This window comes from Euprymna scolopes, chromosome 1 (genome assembly GCF_053919585.1).
Source record: "Euprymna scolopes isolate OS-2025 chromosome 1, ASM5391958v1, whole genome shotgun sequence".
Lineage (NCBI taxonomy): Eukaryota > Metazoa > Mollusca > Cephalopoda > Sepiida > Sepiolidae > Euprymna > Euprymna scolopes.
In genome coordinates this window covers 73,659,311-73,685,042 of record NC_136482.1, presented here as the reverse complement: position 1 = coordinate 73,685,042, position 25,732 = coordinate 73,659,311, and the positions used below count along the sequence as shown (strand labels likewise).

Genomic DNA, 25,732 nt, shown 5'->3' with positions numbered 1-25,732 from the left:
TGAAATTTTCATTTCAAATGATTAGTGATTGAGATTGTCGGACTGACTTCCTCTTCTTGGTTGTTATTGTCACAACGTTTCGGCCGTTTTGCCCTCCGGCCTTCGTCAGGTGAACATAGTGACATATGGCCGAGTGGTCCTAGACGTTGTATCAAAGTTTACAGTTACCCAAAGGTGCTGTGTTCAATCCTGAACGAAGGCAGTGAAAAAGTAACATTGAAAAAACAGAGAATCAGCAACTATGTCCCAAAGCCTAGCTGGAGTCCGAACACGGTACCCCCGTAATAATAATAATAAAGGGTTGGGTTCGAGACTCCTAACAAACCGTTCACCTGACGAAGGCCGGAGGGCAAAACGGCCGAAACGTTGTGACAATAACAACCAAGATGAGGAAGTCAGTCCGACAATCTCAATCAATGAAAACAACTCATTTCAAAAAAAAAAAAATACAATTACTATCAAATGATTAGATTTACTTTATAATAGAGAACGTCTCTCTACGGATATTTTCTACGGGTATTGTACCACCGAAAAATGAGTCAGATTAAATTTATAATTCTCTATCATTACCTACGTTATATAAGAAAAATGGAATTTTCCTTCAATGTAGATTTCTTCAACCAATTTGGAATCTGATATTATCACCCCATTCAATTCAAGGATAATTATTCCATTCAGATACCAAAATCTCATATCCTCTTTTTGTTTCAACCCTTATCTTCTATATTATCTTAAAAAGATTTAATCTTTAATATATATTTTTTATTTATATGCTGAATATGAAAATTATATCAAACCAGATTTAATATTTTGTTAATGACTTTCCTTTGAGGAAATTACCCTACATCGATAATCCATGGATTAAGGAAATTACTTTTAATTGTAGTCTTTGTTCAGATAATGATTTTGTTTGCTTTGAAAAATTATTTTTTTCTGAATTAAATTTTAATATATATATATATATATATATATATATATATATATATATATATATATATATATATATATATATATATATATACCGGACATTACCAAGTTGAAAAATATTAGTGGGAGGAGGGTTTAGTCACACGCTAATACACCGAATATCTTACTTTCTTACCATTTTCCTGAAAGTGTATCACATGTTGGATTTATAGAAGTTAAAATCCATCAATTTTTGTTAATCAACATTAAACGGAAAATAGCTCAAAGAAGAAAGAATTCCCACAGCTTTAATAAACTTACATCTGTTTTAAGGGAAAGTGGCGAAGACTGATCTTAATTGAAAATAAATTAAATATAAATTAATTTAAAAATAAATTACATGAATCAACTTTAAATAACATTCCTATATGAAGACAATTCTATTGTAAAAAATAATTTGTAATTACTGGAGCTACTTATTAAAATTGATTTTCATTAACTCTGTTCCGTCTGCCTGCTTCCCTCCGGACTACAACTTGGATGTCTTCAAGTCCAATGTTAACAAATTCCAAATGAACCGCCCCCTTAATTAAACACTTCATCAAATCTCCACACTAACGTAATGTACTTGCAATAATCCTTATCCCTGAGTGGCTTCCGGGCCTCGATAAGTGGTGATCACTGTGTAAAAAAAATGTAATATGCAAATGACGTTATTCTTTTAATGTAGATTATCTTTCAATAAATAGTATACAGAAAAATCATGCCGAAACGTGTTTTCAATACAAAAATTAATTTTGATATCTAAAAATTAATTTGTGATATCTAAAAATGAATTTCTTGATATCTAGAATCTTTTATTTTTTATAACAACCCATTCCATGATTTTCATTAGAGAAAATTTCTCAAATTGAAGACATAAGCTTAAGGCTTGCTAAAATGAAATTTAAATTCAGGGAATCTTACTTCATTGGTGTCATTGGATCAAATTCAAATTATATGTGACATGTTTTAATGTTCAAACGTGAGGTTGAAACCCTTTAAAATAATTCAAAGAAACTGTCATTTAGGGAATACCTAATAATTGGCGTATACTTATTGTTAAGGCATATTTCATAATTTATGTATAAAACCTATTATGAAAATTTATACAAATTTCGGATGTATCTAAATTTTCACGAACGGTTTCTATTCTTTTTTATTCCTTTGCATGAACAAATTAAACTAAAAAATGGTCCAAATATTCACCTCTTGCGCCAAGCAGTGTGCATAATATCTATTGTCAACATTTCAAAAATATCGGAAGTATCTAAATTGTAACGAATGGCTTTTTCCTTCGTTTGAATAACATCTAATTAATTTTAATATAATTAATTATAATTAATATAAATATAATTAATTATAATTAATTTAAATATAACCCAGATATCCATCCCTTATGGTAAGCAGCTGCGTTCCTAAGTGCATACTTATCGGACAATTAATTTACGAGCCAGTCCTGTACATATATATACATAAACATATAAACGTACCCAAGTTTTGTGTTCATGTGTATACCTGTCTTTCTGTTTTTCTCTCTCTCATTTCTTTGTGTCAATGAGATTTCTCTCTCTCTCTCTCTCTTATCCTAATTTTCTGTCTGCCTCTTTCTCTCTTTCTCTCTCTCTTTCTCTCTCTCTCTCTCTCTCTCTCTCTCTCTAAATGCATTCGCTCTATATACCTTTTCTTCCTTCTCCTTTTTCCTGTTGTTGCCTCAACTTCCGGTCTACTATCATCAATCCCATCATTATTTGCTTTCATTCTCTTCCTTAACCAACGTGTCATATTTTAAAGGAATTTCCACGCGGTTGTAGTATCGTACCCAAGCCAGCCTTTTAAATAACCACACAAAATAACGCTTCATCAGCGAAGCAATAATGTTCTTCCTCCTTACTTTCCCTCTTACCACCCTCACACACATACACGATCTTTCTAGCTCTGGACTAACCGTATATCTCGAGGCAGTTAATTCTGTCAGATTCGAAAAGATCTCGCGTCTAAGCGACAAGCCCAAATTCGACGCCCGAGCGTGAGAAACCGTGATTGCAATCGCCAGCTGATAGAGGACGCCTATGATTCATCAAAATTCATGAAGGATATCCGCGCTGAGACCAAACTCGCACTGACTGGGATATTATTAAATCGTGTCAATAAACTGCCACCAGATATGAACATTTGAAGTCATTTCTAACGATGATGAAGAGAACTGGTCAAAGCGATGTGGGAGAAGAAATGGACAAATACAAAATTAAATAAATCCACTACCAATATGGCGATCCTCTGGATGCCTGTCAGGAAACAATGACTTTTGTGAAACTATTGATCGAACTGTTGCTTATATAGGCCAACTTTGATACTCACTGGGCGCCTTAAAATTTCACCTTCGAGTTCATATCGTTAAACTTGATGAATATAAAATATTTCTATTCGGTCAAAATGAGGGTTGATAAAATATCTATCAAATATTTACCATGTTATATCAGCGACATTAATTTATATTCGACGGAAGTGATGTTATATATATATATATATATATATATATATATATATATATATATATATATATATATATATATATAAACTGGGAAAGATGCGCCCCCAGTCTTCGTTAAGAAAAGCATCTACAAGGAAACTCTGCTGCAAAACCTGGGGTCTATTTTATGCTCTGTCTTGTGGCAGCCATTACACTGACGAAGATTAGCAAAAGTCGGGTTAGTTCTGCACAGTCTTCACCACTATATACAAATCATCTGTGAGGATTTTTGAGAATCTTAGTGAGAGAGTCTATCACACACACACACATACACACACACACACACACACACACACACACACACATATATATATATATATATATATATATATATATAGAGAGAGAGAGAGAGAGAGGGGTGGGGGAATGTGGGTCTGTGTGGTGATTGTTATAGTCTGTCTGAACAGTTTTATCTATTGTAGTATTTTTACTGATTTTAAATATGAAAAACAGATTCCAATGTCTTAATTCTTGTAAAAAGGTTGTTATAGAATCATGATCACAAAACAAAGGAAATGTTTTGCCTTTACTTTTAATACTTTTAGTGAGAAAGTAAAATACCCATCTAGTGCATTAATCGGTACCAATGTGTGACTGCTTAAAAAAGCGGCGAGAGACTTACGTCCTGACTCTCTCTCTCTCTCTCTCTCTCTCTCTCTCTCTCTCTCTCTCTCTCTCTCTCTCTCTCTCTCTCTCTCTCTCTGGGGAAACTCTCTGTTTCCTAGGACTGGCCTTTACCTTAAGAAATGGAGAACTTGCATCAAATTAATTGTGAAAGTATTTCAAAAAATAGATGGATTATTCGAACGCTGTAGAAAGCTGTTTATACCTGACGCCATTGTTTGCCTCTATGAGAATCATATACTTCTTAAGATAGAGCGTTGTAGCTACATTTATGGAAGTGCCGTTTTAGAGCACTCTTCCTGTCGTGACAGAGGGCAAACTCGGCTTTGAATTTTTAGTGTGGGTTTTTCTATTATTTCCCTACAACCTCCCTTTTCAAGAAAAAAGCATTACTAGTCTTTCTATACTCTAGTATGATTTCCATATCACTTAACTCTAATCTCTTGTCCCCTATGTGAAATATTCACAGCAAAAACTTGTCCACCTACAACCACTATAAAGAATTTCCCATCTTTCTTATCTGTACTTAAAGCTAAACTGTATTCCCATGAACAGTTTTTTTTCTCCAAGAACGTCCATTCTGTGGAATACAGTAATACAATGCTGCTCCCTTGCTGACTACAACATGGGCGTTTTCATGGTTATCAAAATTTTGTGTTGCTATCCACCTGGATAATCAAATATATGATGATTTCACTTATAACTGATCATTGTACAAACGCTTATCCTCAGATGGCTTCCAGACTTTGATAAACGGTGACACATTAGTAAAAAAGAGGTTGATACAGGAAATTTCTTCTGCTTAGGGCTTCAACAATAAACGAAACAAGTACAAATCGTATGAACATTCAGACTTGAAAATGAGTTTTATTGCTTTATGCCCCCGCAATGAATCGTTTCCAAATGACCATGTGTCATGTTGCTTTTGAGTATTAAATAACTCACAAACGAATCCAAACTATTATGATTCGATTCTCTGCACTGAACAAAACAAAAAAGGCAACACAAAACGAGGCCGACAAAGAAGTACGCATATTTATTGCACTGTATCTTCTACGTCCCGCTTTGATTTGATTATCAATGCGGAAGTCGGCCCATAAAACAATTCTTGTGCAATCATAAAACATCACTGTAACGTTGGAAATGAGAGGAACTGTCTGCCTACGGTAATCACTAGAGCATACTGAACAGCCGGAAATGACAACTGCGCATGTGTATTGCATAAGAACATTCTGCTTGGTCCAAATGACTTTTTTGGCTATCATACATCAGTAAGATCCTTCAATTGTCCGATTTTTAATTTCCGCTTGTTGTGGTTTTATGAGAAAATGATAGACGTATAACAGTATGATTAAATGGAAATGAAGCTAATGGTTAGGTGTTTCTGTCTTACGGCGTATCAACTAACAATGTACCAAATACCATACAATAAAATTACAGATGAGTTAAACAAAACATTAATTTATCATAGACTATTTACGAAAATAGTTATGAATATGAAGTCTTTATATAGTTGCCTTCAGCTCATTATTCGGCAATATATATATATATATATATATATATATATATATATATATATATATATATATATATGGGGGTGGGGTGTATGTGTATGTGTGTGTCTGTGTGTGTTTCCTAATATTTTGTTGTGTTTAAATAACATTAACGCGTTTTCGTGGTAATATAGAAGTGACAGATGAAACAAATATGCACATTCATTCACACACATATATATATATATATTCATATATATATTCACACATATATACATATTCATATGCATACATATATATATATATATATATATATATATATATAGAGAGAGAGAGAGAGAGAGAGAGAGAGAGAGAGGCAGATAATATTAGAAAACATATTTTTCATCATCAGCGAATAATGTAAAGCAAGTTTGTTTTATAAGCAAAAATTTGAAATAAAGCATTTTTCTCTTTTTACTTACCATTTCTTTCACCTCGCTGTCTCTCTTCGTCAATATAGAGAAACATGATGGGAGGGTGGACGATGGGGCTTAAAAGGAAGCGGTTACGAAGGGAAAATTAGAAAGAATCTTTTAGAGAGTTGCAGTAGCAGTCGTCAATGTCTATGTTGTAGGAGATCACTTATCTTTTCGCCGTCTGTTCATCAATATAGAAAAAAAACGGAGAAGGAAGAGAGTTTAATGATAGTGAAAAACAATCTGACAGAGAGAGTGGCAGTATTCTAGTTGTCTTTTTCTTCGGTAATTCAAAGAAATCGGAGTGTCAACAACACACAGTGAGAGAAGGTGTAAGTAAGACACTGAAATGTAATAAGAGATGAGTTACTTGTGAATTTTACATATACATACATTCCTATGGTATTGTTAGATTTTCTTTACTAATGAGCAAATTATAGTTAATCAATACAACGAAAAGGGATTATTTTAACATACCTGCAATATATATATATATATATATATATATATATATATATATATATATACCCTACCATATCATAATAATGCTGTCTTCTCTTGAAAAAGGACTAATGAGTCTGAAATATATTGAGATCTATAACACCATTGGATACAACAGGAAAAAAAAATTACTGTTGTTTAGAGTTTTACTCTATAAAAAAAAAAATCTCGCATTGTTCTTGGCTTTAATTTTACCTTATAATTTTCTTCAACAATGCTTCAAGCAAACGACAACCTACTTATATCCATCAGTCCCGGCCAGACAAAGTTTGCACTCATGAAGAACACTCTTCCGCTGTCTTCTCTTGAAAAAGGACTAATAAGTCTGAAATATATTGAGATCTATAACACCATTGGATACAACAGGGAAAAAAAATTACTGTTGTTTAGAGTTTTACTCTATAAAAAAAAATCTCGCATTGTTCTTGGCTTTAATTTTACCTTATAATTTTCTTCAACAATGCTTCAAGCAAACGACAACCTACTTATATATATATATATATATATATATATATATATATATATATATATATATATACCTACTACAGGTTCAATTTCGTTGGCACTTCTCTACACGCACAATATACATACATACATATATATATATATATATATATATATAGGTTTGTGTGTGTATGTGTGTGTGCCAACGAAATTGAACCATGACAATACAGTTGTTTTCTTAGTTGGAAAACACCGTGTACTTTGTCTAGTATGCAGTATAATTAAAATTAATTATAATCTTAGTAGGAAACACCGTGTACTTTGTCTAGTATGTAGTATAATTAAAATTAATTAATATAATATAGTATAATTAAAATTAATTAATATAATATAGTATAATTAAAATAAATTATAATCTTAGTAGGAAACACCGTGTACTTTGTCTAGTATGTAGTATAATTAAAATTAATTAATATAATATAGTATAATTAAAATTAATTAATATGATATAGTATAATTAAAATTAATTAATATAATATAGTATAATTAAAATTAATTAATATAATATAGTATAATTAAAATTAATTATAATCTTAGTAGGAAACACCGTGTACTTTGTCTAGTATGCAGTATAATTAAAAACAACAAAATGTCTTTCTCCGGTCAATATTTCGTTTAAACACACCTGCTTTATCTAGAAAATTGCGCACTCTTGCATTGCTCTGTACCAATTACCAAGTTATATAGTTCATTATTATGATATGGTAGGGTATTATTATTACTATTATTATACATTTTTACATTACAAAATACTATTTTTATTACTAAATACCATTTTTATTACAAAATACTATTTTTATTACTAAAAACCATTTTCCTTACTAAATTCCTCCTTTTACTAAATACCAATTTCATTACTAAATTCTACTTCTATTAATAAATACCATTTTTATTACTAAATTACACTTTTATTAATAAATACCATTTTTATAACTAAATTACACTTTTATTACTAAATTCCATTTTCATTACTAAATAGAATTTTCATTACTGAATTCCACTTCTATTATTATATACCATTTTCATTACTAAATACCATGTTCATTAAAAAATGCCACATCTATTACTAAATACCATTCTGATTACTACATACAATTTTCATTACTAAATACCATTTTCTTTACTAAATACTATTTATTACTAAATACCATTTTCATTAATAAATTCCACTTCTATTACTAAATAATATTTTTATTACAAAATACCATTTTAATAGATAAGATTTTAATTACTAAACACCATTTTTAATTACAAAATTCAATTTCCGTTAATAAATTCAACTTCTATTATTAAATATCATTTGCATTACTAAATACCATCTTTATTTCTAAATAATATTTTTATTACTAAATTCCACTTCTATTACTAAATAACATTTTTATTACTAAATACAATTTCCATTTGCTAAATTCCACTTCTATTATTAAATACCATTTTTATTATAAATGCCATGTTTATTACAAAATAAAATTTTTATTGTCGTATTTCACTTTGATTACTAAATAGCATTCTTATTAATAATTACCACTTTTATAACAAAATTTCATTTCTATTACTTAATACCATGGTCATTACTAAATTCCACTGCTATTATTAAATAGCATTTTAATTAATAAATACAATTTTATTACTAAATTCCATTTTTATTACTAAATACCAATTTCATTACTGAATTCCACTTCTATTAATAAATAAAATTTTCATTAGTAAATACCATTGTATTACAAAATCCAGTTTTTATTACTAAATACACTTTTAATTACTAAATTCCACTTCTATTACAAAATACCTTTTTTATTACTAAATACCATTTTTATTACAAAATACTACATTCATTACTAACTATTATTTTTTTACGAAATTCCTCCTTTTACTAGATACCAATTTTATTAATAAATTCCACTTCTATTACTAAATACAAATGTCATTAATAAATACAATTTTAATTACGTAATTCCACTTTCATTAGTAAATACCATTTTTATCACTAAATACCATTTTCATTAATAAATACAATTTTTATTTCTAAATTCACTTTCTATTTCTAAATACCATTTAAATTACTGACTTCCACATCTATTACTAAATACTATTTTCATTATTAAATACCATATTTATTACTAAATTACACTGTCATTACTAAATACCATTTTCTATTACTAAATTCCCCCTCTGTTACTAAAACCGCTTCCATTAATAATTACGATTTTTATTTTAAAAATTCCATTTCTATAAATAAATACCATTTTAATTATTTAATTCAACTTCTATTAGTAAATACCATTTTTACTACTAAATACAATTTTTAATAAAAAATACCATTTTCATTACTAAATTCAACTCCTATTACAAAATACCATTTTATTAATAAATATCATCTTTTTTACTTAATAACATATTTCTGTTACTAAATAACATGCTCATTACTAAATTCCACTGCTGTTACGAAATAGGATTTTAATTACAAAATACCATTTTATTACTAAATTCCATTTTCAGTAATAAATACTAATTTCATTACTAAATTCCACTTCTACTACAAAATACAAATTTCTTTAGTAAATAGCATTTCATTACTAAATTCCGTTTTTATTACAAAATACCATTTACTTACTAAATTCCACTTCTATTACAAAATACAATGTTTATAACTAAATACCATTTCATTACGAAATACTATTTTCATTACAAAATACCATTTTCATTACTAAATTCCACTTCTACTACTAAATACAAATTTCCTTAGTAAATAGCATTTCATTACTAAATTTCGTTTTTATTACAAAATACCATTTAATTACTAAATTTCACTTCTATTACAAAATACAATTTTTATTACTAAATACCATTTTCATTACAAAATACTATTTCCATTAATAAATACCATTTTCATTACTAATTTCCTCCTTTTACTAAATACCAATTTCATTACTAAACTTCACTGCTATTACTAAATAAAATTTTATTACTAAATTCCATTTTTATTACTAGATACCATTTTTATTACTAAATTCAATGTTTACTAATACCGTTTTCATTATTAAACACCATTTATATTACTAAATACCATTTTCCTTACTAAATACCAATTTTTTACTACATTCACCTTCTATTATATAATACCATTTTTATTACTACATTCCTTTTCTATTACTAAATAACGTTTTTATTACTAAATTCCACTTTAATTACTAAATACAATTTCTATTAATAAATTTCATTTTTATTACTAAATAACATTTTCATTACTAAATACAATTTTTATTATTAAATACCATTTTCATTACTAAGTTAAACTTCTATTACTAAATACTATTTTCATTAATAAATCCCATTTTCATTAATAAATTCCATTTTTATACTAAATTTAACTTCTATTACTAAATACAATTTTCGTTACTAAATACCATTTTTATTAATAAATCCCATTTTTATTACTAAATTTTACTTCTATTAATAAATACAATTTTTATTACTAAATTGCATTTTCATTATTAAATAACATTTTTATGATTAAATACCATTTTTATTACTAAATTCCAGTTCTATTACTGAATACAATTTTCGTTACTATGTTCCATTTTTATTACTAAATTCCATTTTTATTACTAAATTCCCTTTTTTTTACTTAATTCCACTTCTATTACCAAATATCATTATTATTACTAAATACCATTTCTATTAGTAAATTCTATTGTATTACTAAATACCATTTTTATTACTAAATTCCACTTCTACTACTAAATACCATTTTCATTTTTAATTCTATTTTTGTTACTAAATTATTAATTCCACTTCTATTACTAAATATAATTTTCATTAGTGAATACCATTTTTATCACTAAATAGGATTTTCATTATAAAATTCCACTTTTATTACTAAATACTATTTTATTACTAAATCTTTTTCATAACAAAATACAATTTTTATTACTAAATCCAACTTTTATTACTAAATACCATTTGTATTTCTAAATTCCATTTTAATTATAAATTTCCACTTTTACACTTTTATTACTGAATACCATTTCCATTAGAAAATACCATTTTTATTACTAAATGCGCCTTCTATTACTAAATAGCATTTTCATTACTAAATTCCACCTTTATTACTAAATACCATTTGAATTACTAAATTCCTCTTCTATTAATAAATACTATTTTTATTACTAGAGTCCACTTCTATTTCTAAATTCCACTTCTATTTCTAAATACCATTTTATTAAATACCATTTTTCTAAATACCATTTTTATTAAATACCATTTTTATTACTAAATACCATTTTCATTACTAAATACCATTATAATTACCAAATTTCATTTTCATTACTAAATTCCATTTCATTACTAAATACCATTTTATTACGAAATAGCACTTCTATTTCTAAATTCCATTTTAATTATAAAATTCCACTTCTATTTCTTCATTCCATTTTTATTACAGAATTCCACTTCTATTATTAAAGACCATTGTTATTACTTAAGTCCATTATTATTACTAAACTCAACTAAATTTCATTATTAAATACCCTTTTTATTACTAAATTCTACATCTATTAATAAATACCATTTTCTTTACTAAATTTCACTTCTATTACTAAATACCATTTTTATTACTAAATATTATTTTTATTAGTAAATAAAATTTTCATTACTTAATTTCACTTTCATTACTAAATACCATTTTTATTAAAAATATATTTCTGTTACTAAATACCATACTCATAACTAAATTCCACTTCTATTACCAAATACCATTTTTTTACTAAATTTCTTTTATTACTAAATACAATTTTTATTACGAAATACCATTTTTATTGTTAAATTCCATTTTTATTACTAAATTCGTTTTTCATTACTAAATACCCTTGTTATTACTAAATACCATTTTCATTACTAAATTAAACTTCTATTACTAAATAACATTTTCATTAATAAATCCCATTTTCATTAATAAATACAATTTTTATTACTAAATTCCATTTTTCTGACTAAATTCTACTTCTGTTACTTAATATCATTTTCGTTACTAAATACCATTTTTATTAATAAATTCCTTTTTTATTACTAAATTTAACTTCTATTACTAAATACAATTTTTATTACTAAGTTTCATTTTCATTATTAAATAACATTTTTATTAATAAATACCTTTTTTATTATAAATTCCAGTTTTATTACTGAATATAATTTTCGTTACTAAATTCCATTTTTATTAGTAAATTCCACTTATATTACTAAATACAATTTTTCCTTAATACCATTTTCATTAATAAATTACATTTTTATTACTAAATTCCATTTTTATAACTAAATATCATTTTATTGCTAAATATCATTTTTATTACTAAATAAAATTTTTATTACTAAATTCCACTTCTATTACTAAATACCATTTTTATTACTAAATTCAACTGCTATTACTAAATAACATTTCTATGACTAAATCTCACTTTTATTACTAAATTCCATTTTCATTACTAAATTCAATTTCTATTACTAAATTCCACTTCTATTACTACATACCATTTTCATTAATAAATACAATTTTTATGCATAAATACCATTTTCATTAATAAATTCCACTTCTATTACTACATACAATTTTTATTACTAAATACCATTTTTATTATTAAATACCATTTTTATTACTTAATACCATTTTGACTACTAAATTCCATTGTTATCACTAAATTCGATTTTTATTTCTAAATACCATTTTTATACTTAATCCCACATTTATTATTTAATTTCATTTTATTACTAAATTTCATTTTTATTACTAAATACGGTTTTTATTCCTTAATATCATTTTATTACTAAATTCCACTTGGATTATTAAATACCATTTTCATTATTAAATTCCATTTTTATTAATAAATACGATTTTTATAACTAAATGCCACTTCTATATCTAAATACCATTTTAAATACAAAATTCCACTTCTATTACTAAATACCATTTTTATTACTAAATTCCATTTTTATTACTAAATTCCACTTCTATTACTAAATACCATTTTTATTACTAAATTCCATTTTTATTACTAAATTCCACTTCTATTACTAAATACAATTTTCATTACTAAATACCATTTTTATCATTAATTGCTTTATACGGCAAACTCTACTGCTAATGAGGTGAGAAATATTTTCAAATACACTTGTGATGTTAGGCTTTATAAGGGTGTTAACTTTGTTTAAAATCGGACTCTTCCTTTAATAATTCATTTTTTTTCGATTATTGATTTTCGATACTTAAGTATCATAAGTATGCCGATATAAAACATATATAAGAATACTTGGAGCTACATAACTTGTGTGAAATTTCAAAAAAAAATCAGCGCAACCGTTTTCTCTCTTTCGCATACACGCTGGTAAAATTCCTCTTATATATTACAAGTAATATACTGTGAGTAAGCGCTAATACCATACTATTATTTTATATTAGTAAATAATGGATGAAACTATGTTTGGTAAACTTTATTATGCACCAAACTTCTAGAGAAATAAACTCTTGTGGAAATTCAATACCAGCTCTATGAAGTTTATGCAAATCCTAGCTGGACGCCCTACGTTGTCCGGTCGTACAATACGCTTAAAGATAATATTTTAATTCATGCAGATTGCGTATGAATTATTATAGAATCAATTCTCTATTGAATATTATATATTATGAGGAATAATTTGCCCTTTCTTTATATTCCTATTTGTTTTTCCAGGTTTCGTTCTTCACTTTCATCAGTTACCGCATTTAGTTTAGCATCAAACTGGTCACAGGCGGTTCATTTGACAGTTTGCGAGGGTTTAAAGAACAGGTTGAACTTGGTATTAAACACAGACTTATAGTAAGACTTCCTTCATTATCTCCTACTCAGAATAACTGGTGCTCACCAACAAATAGGACGTACTATAAAGATTTGATAGATTCAACCTACTGCCTGGGTGCCGTTACTGGGCGATTTCGCCCGTGTAGCCGCTAGACAAGACAAGAATCGACGACAAGAATCAAGGCTGGAAGTAACCCTTGTGTTTCCATCTTTCATCACTCTCTTCCGTTTGAAACCGAATATTCCCAGGAAACCAGCTTGACTAACAGAGTACACGGTGTTTTTGTAACTTACTGAGTATTGACGTAATTATACGTCAGGTGAAGCTGCTTACAGCTGCACTCCACAGGCACAGCATGCAATATTTTGTGTATATACACATTTTTTTGTCAGTTGCTGTACTACAGTGATTGATACTTTACTAAAAATTCGTTACTACACGCGAAACCAATGCTTGCTGCCTCCATGAATGGCGACTAACATGCTACTTGCCCAAGTATTTCCTTCGTTTTGCTGTGCTAATTTTCCACTTACTTGATTCTCCCAGCCTTTTTCTGGTTCTCACAAAAATAGGGACGTTCTCCAACATCCTTTTCACTGTTAAACGAAGTCATAGTGACAGTAATAACTCCTGTAATAATTGCAAATAACAGCAAAACACACAAAACCCGTGCAGTTTTAAGCGTGAACGTTTCATTACTGTTGTGAAAGGAGTATTTATGGACGCTAATTAGTTAAGTGCACATGTGTCACGTGTTTCCATTGGTTAAGAAGTGCTCGCTGAGCCAACGCGCTTTGCATTGCTAGCACTCATTGGCCGAAACTTTCACCCGCACCAAAACAGAATGAAAACTGGTGACACTGATCCTGATGCATGAGTCATCTATCTTGATTGCAGCAGACACTACTCTCAGCATCGGTGTTCTATGCCATAGAAGAACATTTTGGCTGCACAACTTGTGCATGCATGACTTTAAAAAGAATGAATCAAAATTTTACGTTTAGTGTTTGAGATGGGAAGAGTTTGTGGAAATAACTGCGTGTATCAGAAAGTGGCTTGAGACCGAATATGAGGCCAATGAGTTTCACAAACAACTTGTGTTTAGTCATAAGTGTGTAGGGACAGAATAAAAACATTAATATTCACTGAAACGCATTGTTATGGAACTGACACATTACCTCGTGCCAGGTCTCAATTACATGGACTCTAACCGTGTATTTTGGCAACATTGAAAAAGCAATAAGACGCATTGAAGACATCCACATCTTAGAGGCATGTTGTGATGTAATCACGGAGGCTGTAGATGCACGGTATGAGATGATTAAAGTGAAAGGAATTGAATTTTCGGGTATTGAAGTTTTCTAAAATTACATCACGTAACGGAGGTCCCGTCCACCATTCAGCTCTTTTCAGGTCAGACGGTTTGTGTTCAGCATAAAGTATAAGGAAAGTTACATAATGGATATGGAGCAATGTTCGTTTTATGCTTTTCATTTGAAACTAACGACCTTTTAAGTTTCGCATCAGAGATGTGCCGTTGTCACCCAGACAGCCAATAGCATCCATGCTAAAGAAAAACAAACTGGCTGATGTGGAAGCTCTGCTCACCTTTGTATTCCCTGCATATGCTCCTTATGCCCGTGATGTTCTAGCTCTTCAAGACATAGATAAAACTCGATCTCACAGGCGACTACAGCTGTCAGTAAAGAATTTGATTATCTGGATGATCGTCAGGTATTTGACACAACATTATTTTGACACCACATTATTTTGACACCAACATTATTTTGACACAAACATTATTTTGACACTAACATTATTTGACGCCAACATTATTTTGACACAAACATTATTTTAACACAAAAATTATTTTAACACTAACAATATTTTACCACTAACATTATTTTGACGCCAACATTATTTCAACACAAACATTATTTTGACGCAAAGAATATTTTGACACCAACATTATTTTGACACAAACAATATTTTGACACAAACAATACTTTGACACTAATATTTTTTGACACCAACATCAGCGGAAAATAACTAAAAAGCAATCTAAGTGCAGTAAAACATTGGCTTGTGTTTCAACTGTATTTAATTTATTATTTTGTTTACAGGCAATAATAACACATTATAAAAATTAACATGCTGTGATAGTGTAGGTATTACATTTTATTTTCACGACAATCATAATTATATCAGAACTTTTATCATTGTAAAAATGAACATGACGTGATAGTGTAGGTATTACATTTCAATTTTCACGATAATCATAATTATATAAGAACTTTTATCATTGTAAAAATGAACATGATGTGATAGTGTAGGTATTACTTTTCATTTTTCACGACAATCATAATTATATCAGAACGTTAATCATTGTAAAAATGAACATGACGTGATGGTATAGGTATTACATTTGATTTTTCACGATAATCATAATTATATCGTAATTTTTATCATTGTAAAAATGAACATGACGTGATAGTGTAGGTATTACATTTCATTTTTCACGACGATCATAATTATATCGTAACTTTTATAATTGTAAAAATGAACATGACGTGATAGTGTAGGTATTACATTTTATTTTTCACGACAATCATAATTATATCAGAACTTTTATCATTGTAAAAATGAACATGACGTGATAGGTTAGGTATTACATTTCATTTTTCACGACAATCATAATTATATCGTAACTTTATTTATTGTACAAATAAACATGATGTGATAGTGTAGGTATTACATTTAATTTTTCACGATAATCATAATTATATCAGAACTTTTATCATTGTAAAAATGAACATGACGTGATGGTATAGGTATTACATTTCATTTTTCACGATAATCATAATTATATCGTAACTTTTATCATTGTAAAACTGAACATGACGTGATAGTGTAGGTATTAAATTTAATTTTTCACGACAATCATAATTATATCCGAACGTTTATCATTGTAAAAATGAACATGACGTGATGGTATAGGTATTACATTTAATTTTACACGATAATCATAATTATATCAGAACGTTTATCATTGTAAAACTGAACATGACGTGATAGTGTAGGTGATGCATTTCATTTTTCACGACAATCATAATTATATCAGAACTTTTATCATTGTAAAAATGAACATGATGTGATAGTGTAGGTATCACATTTAATTTTTCACGACAATCATAATTATATCAGATTGTAAAAATGAACGTGACGTGATAGTTTACGTATTACATTTTATTTTACACGATAATCATAATTATATCAGAACGTTTATCATTGTAAAACTGAACATGACGTGATAGTGTAGGTGATGCATTTCATTTTTCACGACAATCATAATTATATCAGAACTTTTATCATTGTAAAAATGAACATGATGTGGTAGTGTAGGTATCACATTTCATTTTTCACGACAATCATAATTAAAGCAGAACTTTTATCATTGTAAAAATTAACATTGTGTGATAGTGTAGGTATCACATTTCATTTTTCACGTCAATCATAATTATAGCAGAACGTTTATCATTGTAAAAATGAACATGACGTGATAGTGTAGGTATTAAATTTCATTTTTCACGATAATCATAATTATATCAGAACTTTTATCATTATAAAAATGAACATGATGTGATAGTGTAGGTATTACATTTCATTTTCACGACAATCATAATTATATCAGAACTTTTATCATTGTAAAAATAAACATGATGTGATAGTGTAGGTATTACATTTTATTTTTCACGACAATCATAATTATATCAGAACTTTTATCATTGTAAAAATGAACATGCTGTGATAGTGTAGGTATTACATTTCATTTTTCACGACAATCATAATTATATCAGAACTTTTATCATTGTAAAAATGAACATGATGTGATAGTGTAGGTATTACATTTCATTTTTCACGACAATCATAATTATATCAGAACTTTTATCATTGAAAAATGAACATGCTGTGATAGTGTAAGTATAACATTTCATTTTTCACGACAATCATAATTATATCAGAACTTTTATCATTGTAAAAATGAACATGATGTGATAGTGTAGGTATTACATTTCATTTTTCACGATAATCATAATTATATCAGAAGTTTTATCATTGTAAAAATGAACATGATGTGATAGTGTAGGTATTACATTTCATTTTCACGACAGTCATAATTATATCAGAACTTTTATAATTGTAAAAATGAACATGATGTGATAGTGTAGGTATTGCATTTAATTCTTCACGACAATCATAATTATATCAGAGGTTTTATCATTGTAAAAATGAACAATCTGTGATAGTGTAGGTATTACATTTCATTTTTCACGACGATCATAATTATATCGTAACTTTTATAATTGTAAAAATGAACATGACGTGATAGTGTAGGTATTACATTTTATTTTTCACGACAATCATAATTATATCAGAACTTTTATCATTGTAAAAATGAACATGACGTGATAGGTTAGGTATTACATTTCATTTTTCACGACAATCATAATTATATCGTAACTTTTATTATTGTACAAATAAACATGACGTGATAGTGTAGGTATTACATTTAATTTTTCACGATAATCATAATTATATCAGAACTTTTATCATTGTAAAAATGAACATGACGTGATGGTATAGGTATTACATTTCATTTTTCACGATAATCATAATTATATCGTAACTTTTATCATTGTAAAACTGAACATGACGTGATAGTGTAGGTATTAAATTTAATTTTTCACGACAATCATAATTATATCAGAACGTTTATCATTGTAAAAATGAACATAACGTGATGGTATAGGTATTACATTTAATTTTACACGATAATCATAATTATATCAGAACGTTTATCATTGTAAAACTGAACATGACGTGATAGTGTAGGTGATGCATTTCATTTTTCACGACGATCATAATTATATCGTAACTTTTATCATTGTAAAAATGAACATGATGTGATAGTGTAAGTATAACATTTCATTTTTCACGACAATCATAATTATATCAGAACTTTTATCATTGTAAAAATGAACATGATGTGATAGTGTAGGTATCACATTTAATTTTTCACTACAATCATAATTATATCAGATTGTAAAAATGAACGTGACGTGATAGTTTACGTATTACATTTTATTTTACACGATAATCATAATTATATCAGAACGTTTATCATTGTAAAACTTAACATGACGTGATAGTGTAGGTGATGCATTTCATTTTTCACGACAATCATAATTATATCAGAACTTTTATCATTGTAAAAATGAACATGATGTGGTAGTGTAGGTATCACATTTCATTTTTCACGACAATCATAATTAAAGCAGATCTTTTATTATTGTAAAAATTAACATTGTGTGATAGTGTATGTATCACATTTCATTTTTCACGTCAATCATAATTATAGCAGAACGTTTATCATTGTAAAAATGAACATGACGTGATAGTGTAGGTATTAAATTTCATTTTTCACGATAATCATAATTATATCAGAACTTTTATCATTATAAAAATGAACATGATGTGATAGTGTAGGTATTACATTTCATTTTCACGACAATCATAATTATATCAGAACTTTTATCATTGTAAAAATAAACATGATGTGATAGTGTAGGTATTACATTTTATTTTTCACGACAATCATAATTATATCAGAACTTTTATCATTGTAAAAATGAACATGCTGTGATAGTGTAGGTATTACATTTTATTTTTCACGACAATCATAATTATATCAGAACTTTTATCATTGTAAAAATGAACATGATGTGATAGTGTAGGTATTACATTTCATTTTTCACGACAATCATAATTATATCAGAACTTTTATCATTGAAAAATGAACATGCTGTGATAGTGTAAGTATAACATTTCATTTTTCACGACAATCATAATTATATCAGAACTTTTATCATTGTAAAAATGAACATGATGTGATAGTGTAGGTATTACATTTCATTTTTCACGATAATCATAATTATATCAGAAGTTTTATCATTGTAAAAATGAACATGATGTGATAGTGTAGGTATTACATTTCATTTTCACGACAGTCATAATTATATCAGAACTTTTATAATTGTAAAAATGAACATGATGTGATAGTGTAGGTATTGCATTTAATTCTTCACGACAATCATAATTATATCAGAGGTTTTATCATTGTAAAAATGAACAATCTGTGATAGTGTAGGTATTACATTTCATTTTTCACGACAATCATAATTATATCAGAACTTTTATCATTGTAAAAATGAACATGATGTGATAGTGTAGCTATTACATTTCATTTTCACGACAATCATAATTATATCAGAACTTTTATAATTGTAAAGATGAACATGACGCGATAGTGTAGGTATTACTTTTCATTTTTCACGACAATCATAATTATATCAGAACTTTTATCATTGTAAAAATGAACATGATGTGATAGTGTAGGTATTACATTTAATTTTCATTAGACCCTAAACAAATATCTTTATTAGTTTTTACAATGTAAAAATCGCGAAACTTTGAACCCGTTTTTGACAAATGTATTGTTAGTGGCACTTAGTTCCGTATGATTCTGTTATATTATCATGTGTTGTATATTATAAAATGTGTTTATTTTATTTATTTCCAGATCGGTAATTGGACACCAAGCCGGGGTTTTAATGAAATACTTGTTGAAGGAAACGATGTCGAACACAACTTCAGTATACCCGGCAAAACACTCATAGTAACAAGCATTGAGGTATTTGCATTTTCATTACGTTCATTTTATGAATATATCCACCTCGTTATTAGTAAGAGTGAAAGATATTAATCAAAATTATTGAATATCCTTTCAGTTAGCTAATTGAGCGCTCTAACGCAGTAATTATCTCATGATTGTATGCTTTATTATGAAAATTATTGTATCTAATGATTTCTGTTTCTGTGAACTTCTACGAAACTATATTTTAGATAACCTCATTAAACTCGACAGTAGCTTGATTTAGGTTGTTGCAATATTGCTTACATTGCAACTGTATGTTTCTTGTTCGCACTTGGTTCACCGGGTATATTCACCAAGTAGTTTTTGACATTTTCTCGTAAACTAGATTGTTCTTATAATTATTAGAATGTCGGAGATCTTCCTAAAATTCTGGTTTCTTTTCATGCCGTATACCTTGGTATTTCGTTATCTTATTTTAGCTCTGTTTAAGCCATCATTTGAGTTTGTGCGCGTAAATAAATTCTAATAAATTGCTTGATACAACGAAAAATATGATATTCATTGTAACTGCATGGCTAAAAATGTTGGCCACGAAAACATATATGTCATGTTACTTGTAATAGCATGGTCGTTCCAAAAGTAAAGCCTACTATTTTGAACTCAAAAAGTTAGAGCTATGAAGACGGGAGTGGAACCATTAAACCGAGCTACTTTTTTGTGCTCCAGAATGTATTTTTTCTACATAGTAACCATTATTCTCAATGCACTGTTGCCAGGAATTCAATGGCTAATCTCTGCTTCTGACGTATTTCCATGAGGGGGGTAGTTTTCTTAGTCTCACATCGTCAATATCTGCAACAGAGAGATGAAATTTTCAAACATTTCAGTCATCATAATAAATCAACTCCTATTATCCATTGAGGTGGAATAAAAAATAGGAGACATTACTTTTGAAATGCCCCTCGCAGTATCATTTTCTTGGGGTATAGTAAAGTTATGTAAACCCTCACTAATTGTAATAATATAATTGCCTTTAGAATACTTCTCTTCTTTTGCTTTTGTTTTTGTTTCAATGTATGTTTTTTGTTTGTCTATTTTCAGTCTCCACCGTTCTTGATGAATAAGAAGCTTTCTCCCGATGGAAAACCATACATTGGGAATGATAAGTACGAGGGTTTGTACTTCGCCTCCTCTCTCTCACCACTTACATCCTCACCATATAATAACATCCACACCCAATTAGACGCGCTCTCGGTTTCTCGTGCTGGCTTCCTCCCGAATTCACGCCTGCTTTTTCTTTTAATGCATTTATTTAATACGCCATCTAATTTATTTAATGCGGCATCTAATTTATTTAATATGGCATCTAATTTATTTAATACGTCATCTAATTTATTTAATACGCCATCTAATTTATTTAATACGCCATCTAATTTGCACAAAAAGATTCAATATAGGAACAAGATGGTACAAGGAATGAACGTCCAATGAAAAATGATTAAGCGGAAGTCATCGATTTCTTTGAATGAAGCCTTTTATATATTTAAAATATATATAATAATTTCATATATTTAAATATATATCATAATTTTCATATATTTAAATATATATCATAAGTTCATATATTTAAATATATATCATAATTTCATATATTTAAATATATCATAATTTCATATTTTAAAATATATATCATACTTTTCATATATTTAAATATATATCATAATTTTCATATATTTAAATACGTATCATAATTTCATATATGTAAATATATATCATAATTTCATATATTTAAATATATCATAATTTTCATATATTTAAATATATATCATAATTTTCATATATTCAAATATATAAATAAATATATATTTACATATATATATCATCATTTTCATATATTTAAATATATATCATAATTTCATATACTAAAATATATATCATAATTTTATATATTTAAATATATATCATAATTTCATATATTTAAATATATCATAATTTCATATATTAAATATATATTATAATTTCATATATTAAAATATATATTATAATTTCATTTATTAAAATATATATCATAATTTTATATATTTAAATATATATCATAATTTCATATATTAAAATATATATCATTATTTCATATATCTAAATATATATTATAATTTCATATATTAAAATATATATCATAATTTCATATATTAAAATATATATAAAAATTTCATATATTAAAATGTATATCATAATTTTATATATTGAAATATATATAATAATTTCATATATTCAAATGTATCATAATTTCATATATTAAAATATATATCATAATTTCATATATTTAAATATATATCATAATTTCATATATTATAATTTCATTTATTAAAATATATATCATAAGTTCATATATTTGAATATATATCATAATTTCATATATTTAAATACATATCATAATTTCATATATTTAAATATATATCATAATTTTATATATTAAAAAATATATTATAATTTCATTTATTAAAATATATATCATAATTCTCATTTTTAAATATATATCATAATTTCATATATTTAAATATATATCATAATTTCATATATTTAAATATATATAATAATTTCATATATTTTAATATGTATAATAATTACATATATTTAAATATATCATAATTTCATATATTAAAATATATATAATAATTTTATATATTTAAATATATATCATAATTTCATATATTTGAATATATATCATAAATTCATATATTTAAATATATATCATAATTTCATATATTTAAAATATATATAATAATTTTATATATTTAAATATATATAATAATTCCATAAATTTAAATATATCATAATTTCATATATTAAAATATATATCATAATTTCATATATTTAAATATATATCATAATTTCATACATTTAAATATATATAATAATTTCATATATTTAAATATATATCATAATTTCATATATTAAAATATATATTATAATTTTATTTATTAAAATATATATCATAATTTCATATATTTAAATATATATTATAATTTCATATATTAAAATATATATCATAATTTCATATATTTAAATATATATTATAATTTCATATATTTAAATATATATCATAATTTCATATATGTAAATATATATCATAATTTGCATCCAATTAAATTGAAAACTTTATTTATCAATCACTTTATTCATTTGTTCTGAAGTCATGATCTAGCCTCATGAGTTTGTACGATGTAACGCAACCTGTTTCATATGGCACCCAGAATCGCAGAATGAAATTACTCAATATTTTATTGGGTACTAATCAGATGAAGTTTGGTTTTGAAACTTGTGTGGGAAAATTAAAATACGTTTAATTCATACAATCAATAAGCGGACAAATTATAGAAGTATTTTATAAAATCTCCTGGAGGTGATTGTACATAATTTAATTCTTTATGAAAAATAATTTTATTTGATTACCATTTAACGACTACTAAACGCCAAGATAAACTATTGTGGATTTGAATGTTTATCGATTTCTCATCTCATATATATATATTAAATTATATGTATATATATATATATATATATATATATATATATATATGGATAGATAGATAGATAGAAGAGATAGACTTTATTGAGCTACATTATGAAAATTCATGAAGTAGAATCTAACCTGAAATCTCGACAATTCCTTATTCTTTCATACTGAGCATTAGAATCATAGATGCATATGATATCCAGTTTATATTTGTAGACATTCTAAACTGTAAAAATCTTTAACCTTTTTTCTTCTATAAATTTGTATTTCATTTCAATAAACGAAATTTTTGGCGCCATTTCTGCTTTTTACTAGACACATTGCTGAGCACGAGAAACGTTAAGAGTGTTTAAACCACCTAAATGGATGTGGATCTGATCTACTTCGATATAAAGACTGCCTTTCAGTTGAAATTAATAAAAAAAAATAATAATCTATTATATATATATATATATATATATATATATCTTATGTATGCTATATATAATACATGTATTATATATATATGTATAATGGCATAATAATGATCAATTCAAACGATCTCAAGCAGTCTTACACGGTTTCACAAACGCATTAATAAAAATCAGATCTCATGGGATGGATAAGTTATCAAGTTGAACTAATGATGACGTCTTGAATGGCATTTGATTGTATCTAACGAGGGAATAGATGTAATATAGTCTCATAACAATATAAGTGTCTTTTTTAATTGTATTAAGGATGTATTGTTCTTTCAATAAATCTTCCGCGATTTCGTAGCCAGTGAGTATGGATCACACAGAATTGTTTCAATTTTCAGATGTGTATTTTTGTACTTCCATTAATTATTCAGATTTCTTTACAGGTAGTTTTGCTCGTATCGGTTGTATGTTTTAGCCTGGATCTTCTAAAATTTCAAGATAATATCTGGTTACTTTCTGTTTGTAATAACAGTATTATTATTTCAGGTTCTGATTGGTGAAAGTTTCAATTCTAGTCTGATATAGAAATTCAAAACGTCTACGATAGAATGTTATAAAGTAACATTAGAAAATTTTATATTAAATAGGTCTTTTTACCAAACTAGAAGACGTTTCAAATAGTGAGTTCATAGAAATCAATATCTGTATCCATTTCGAAGAAGAATCGAAATAAAAAATATTCTCACTCGGCGTTAAATATCTGCGCTCTGATATCCTCGAACGTTTTATATGTAATCACAGGAAGAACAAAGCATGAAAGTTTACATAGAAGTGTCAATTAAAGTCAATAAAAATTAATAAAAGTTAATAAAAGTCAATAAAAGTTAATAAAAGTCAATAAAAGTCAATAAAAGTTAATAAAAGTTAATAAAAGTCAATAAAAGTTAATAAAAGTTAATAAAAGTCAATAAAAGTTAATAAAAGTTAATAAAAGTTAATAAAAGTCAATAAAAGTTAATAAAAGTTAATAAAAGTCAATAAAAGTTAATAAAAGTTAATAAAAGTCAATAAAAGTCAATAAAAGTTAATAAAAGTTAATAAAAGTCAATAAAAGTTAATAAAAGTTAATAGAAGTCAATAAAAGTCAATAAAAGTTAATAAAAGTCAATAAAAGTTAATAAAAGTTAATAAAAGTCAATAAGAGTCAATA

The 25,732-nt window shown here is 26.8% G+C and overlaps 1 protein-coding gene across 1 annotated transcript in view; it reads left to right on the top strand.

Annotated features, from left to right (window-relative positions):
• The window catches only part of LOC145242098 (glutamate receptor 2-like), a 1,575,989-nt gene that overhangs the window by 1,412,970 nt on the left and 137,287 nt on the right, over positions 1-25,732 (top strand). The window contains exons 9-10 of the mRNA XM_080105053.1: positions 20,530-20,640; positions 21,706-21,778. Of these exons, the coding sequence (XP_079961179.1) occupies positions 20,530-20,640; positions 21,706-21,778 (184 nt within the window). The remainder of the gene's footprint in view (positions 1-20,529; positions 20,641-21,705; positions 21,779-25,732) is intronic.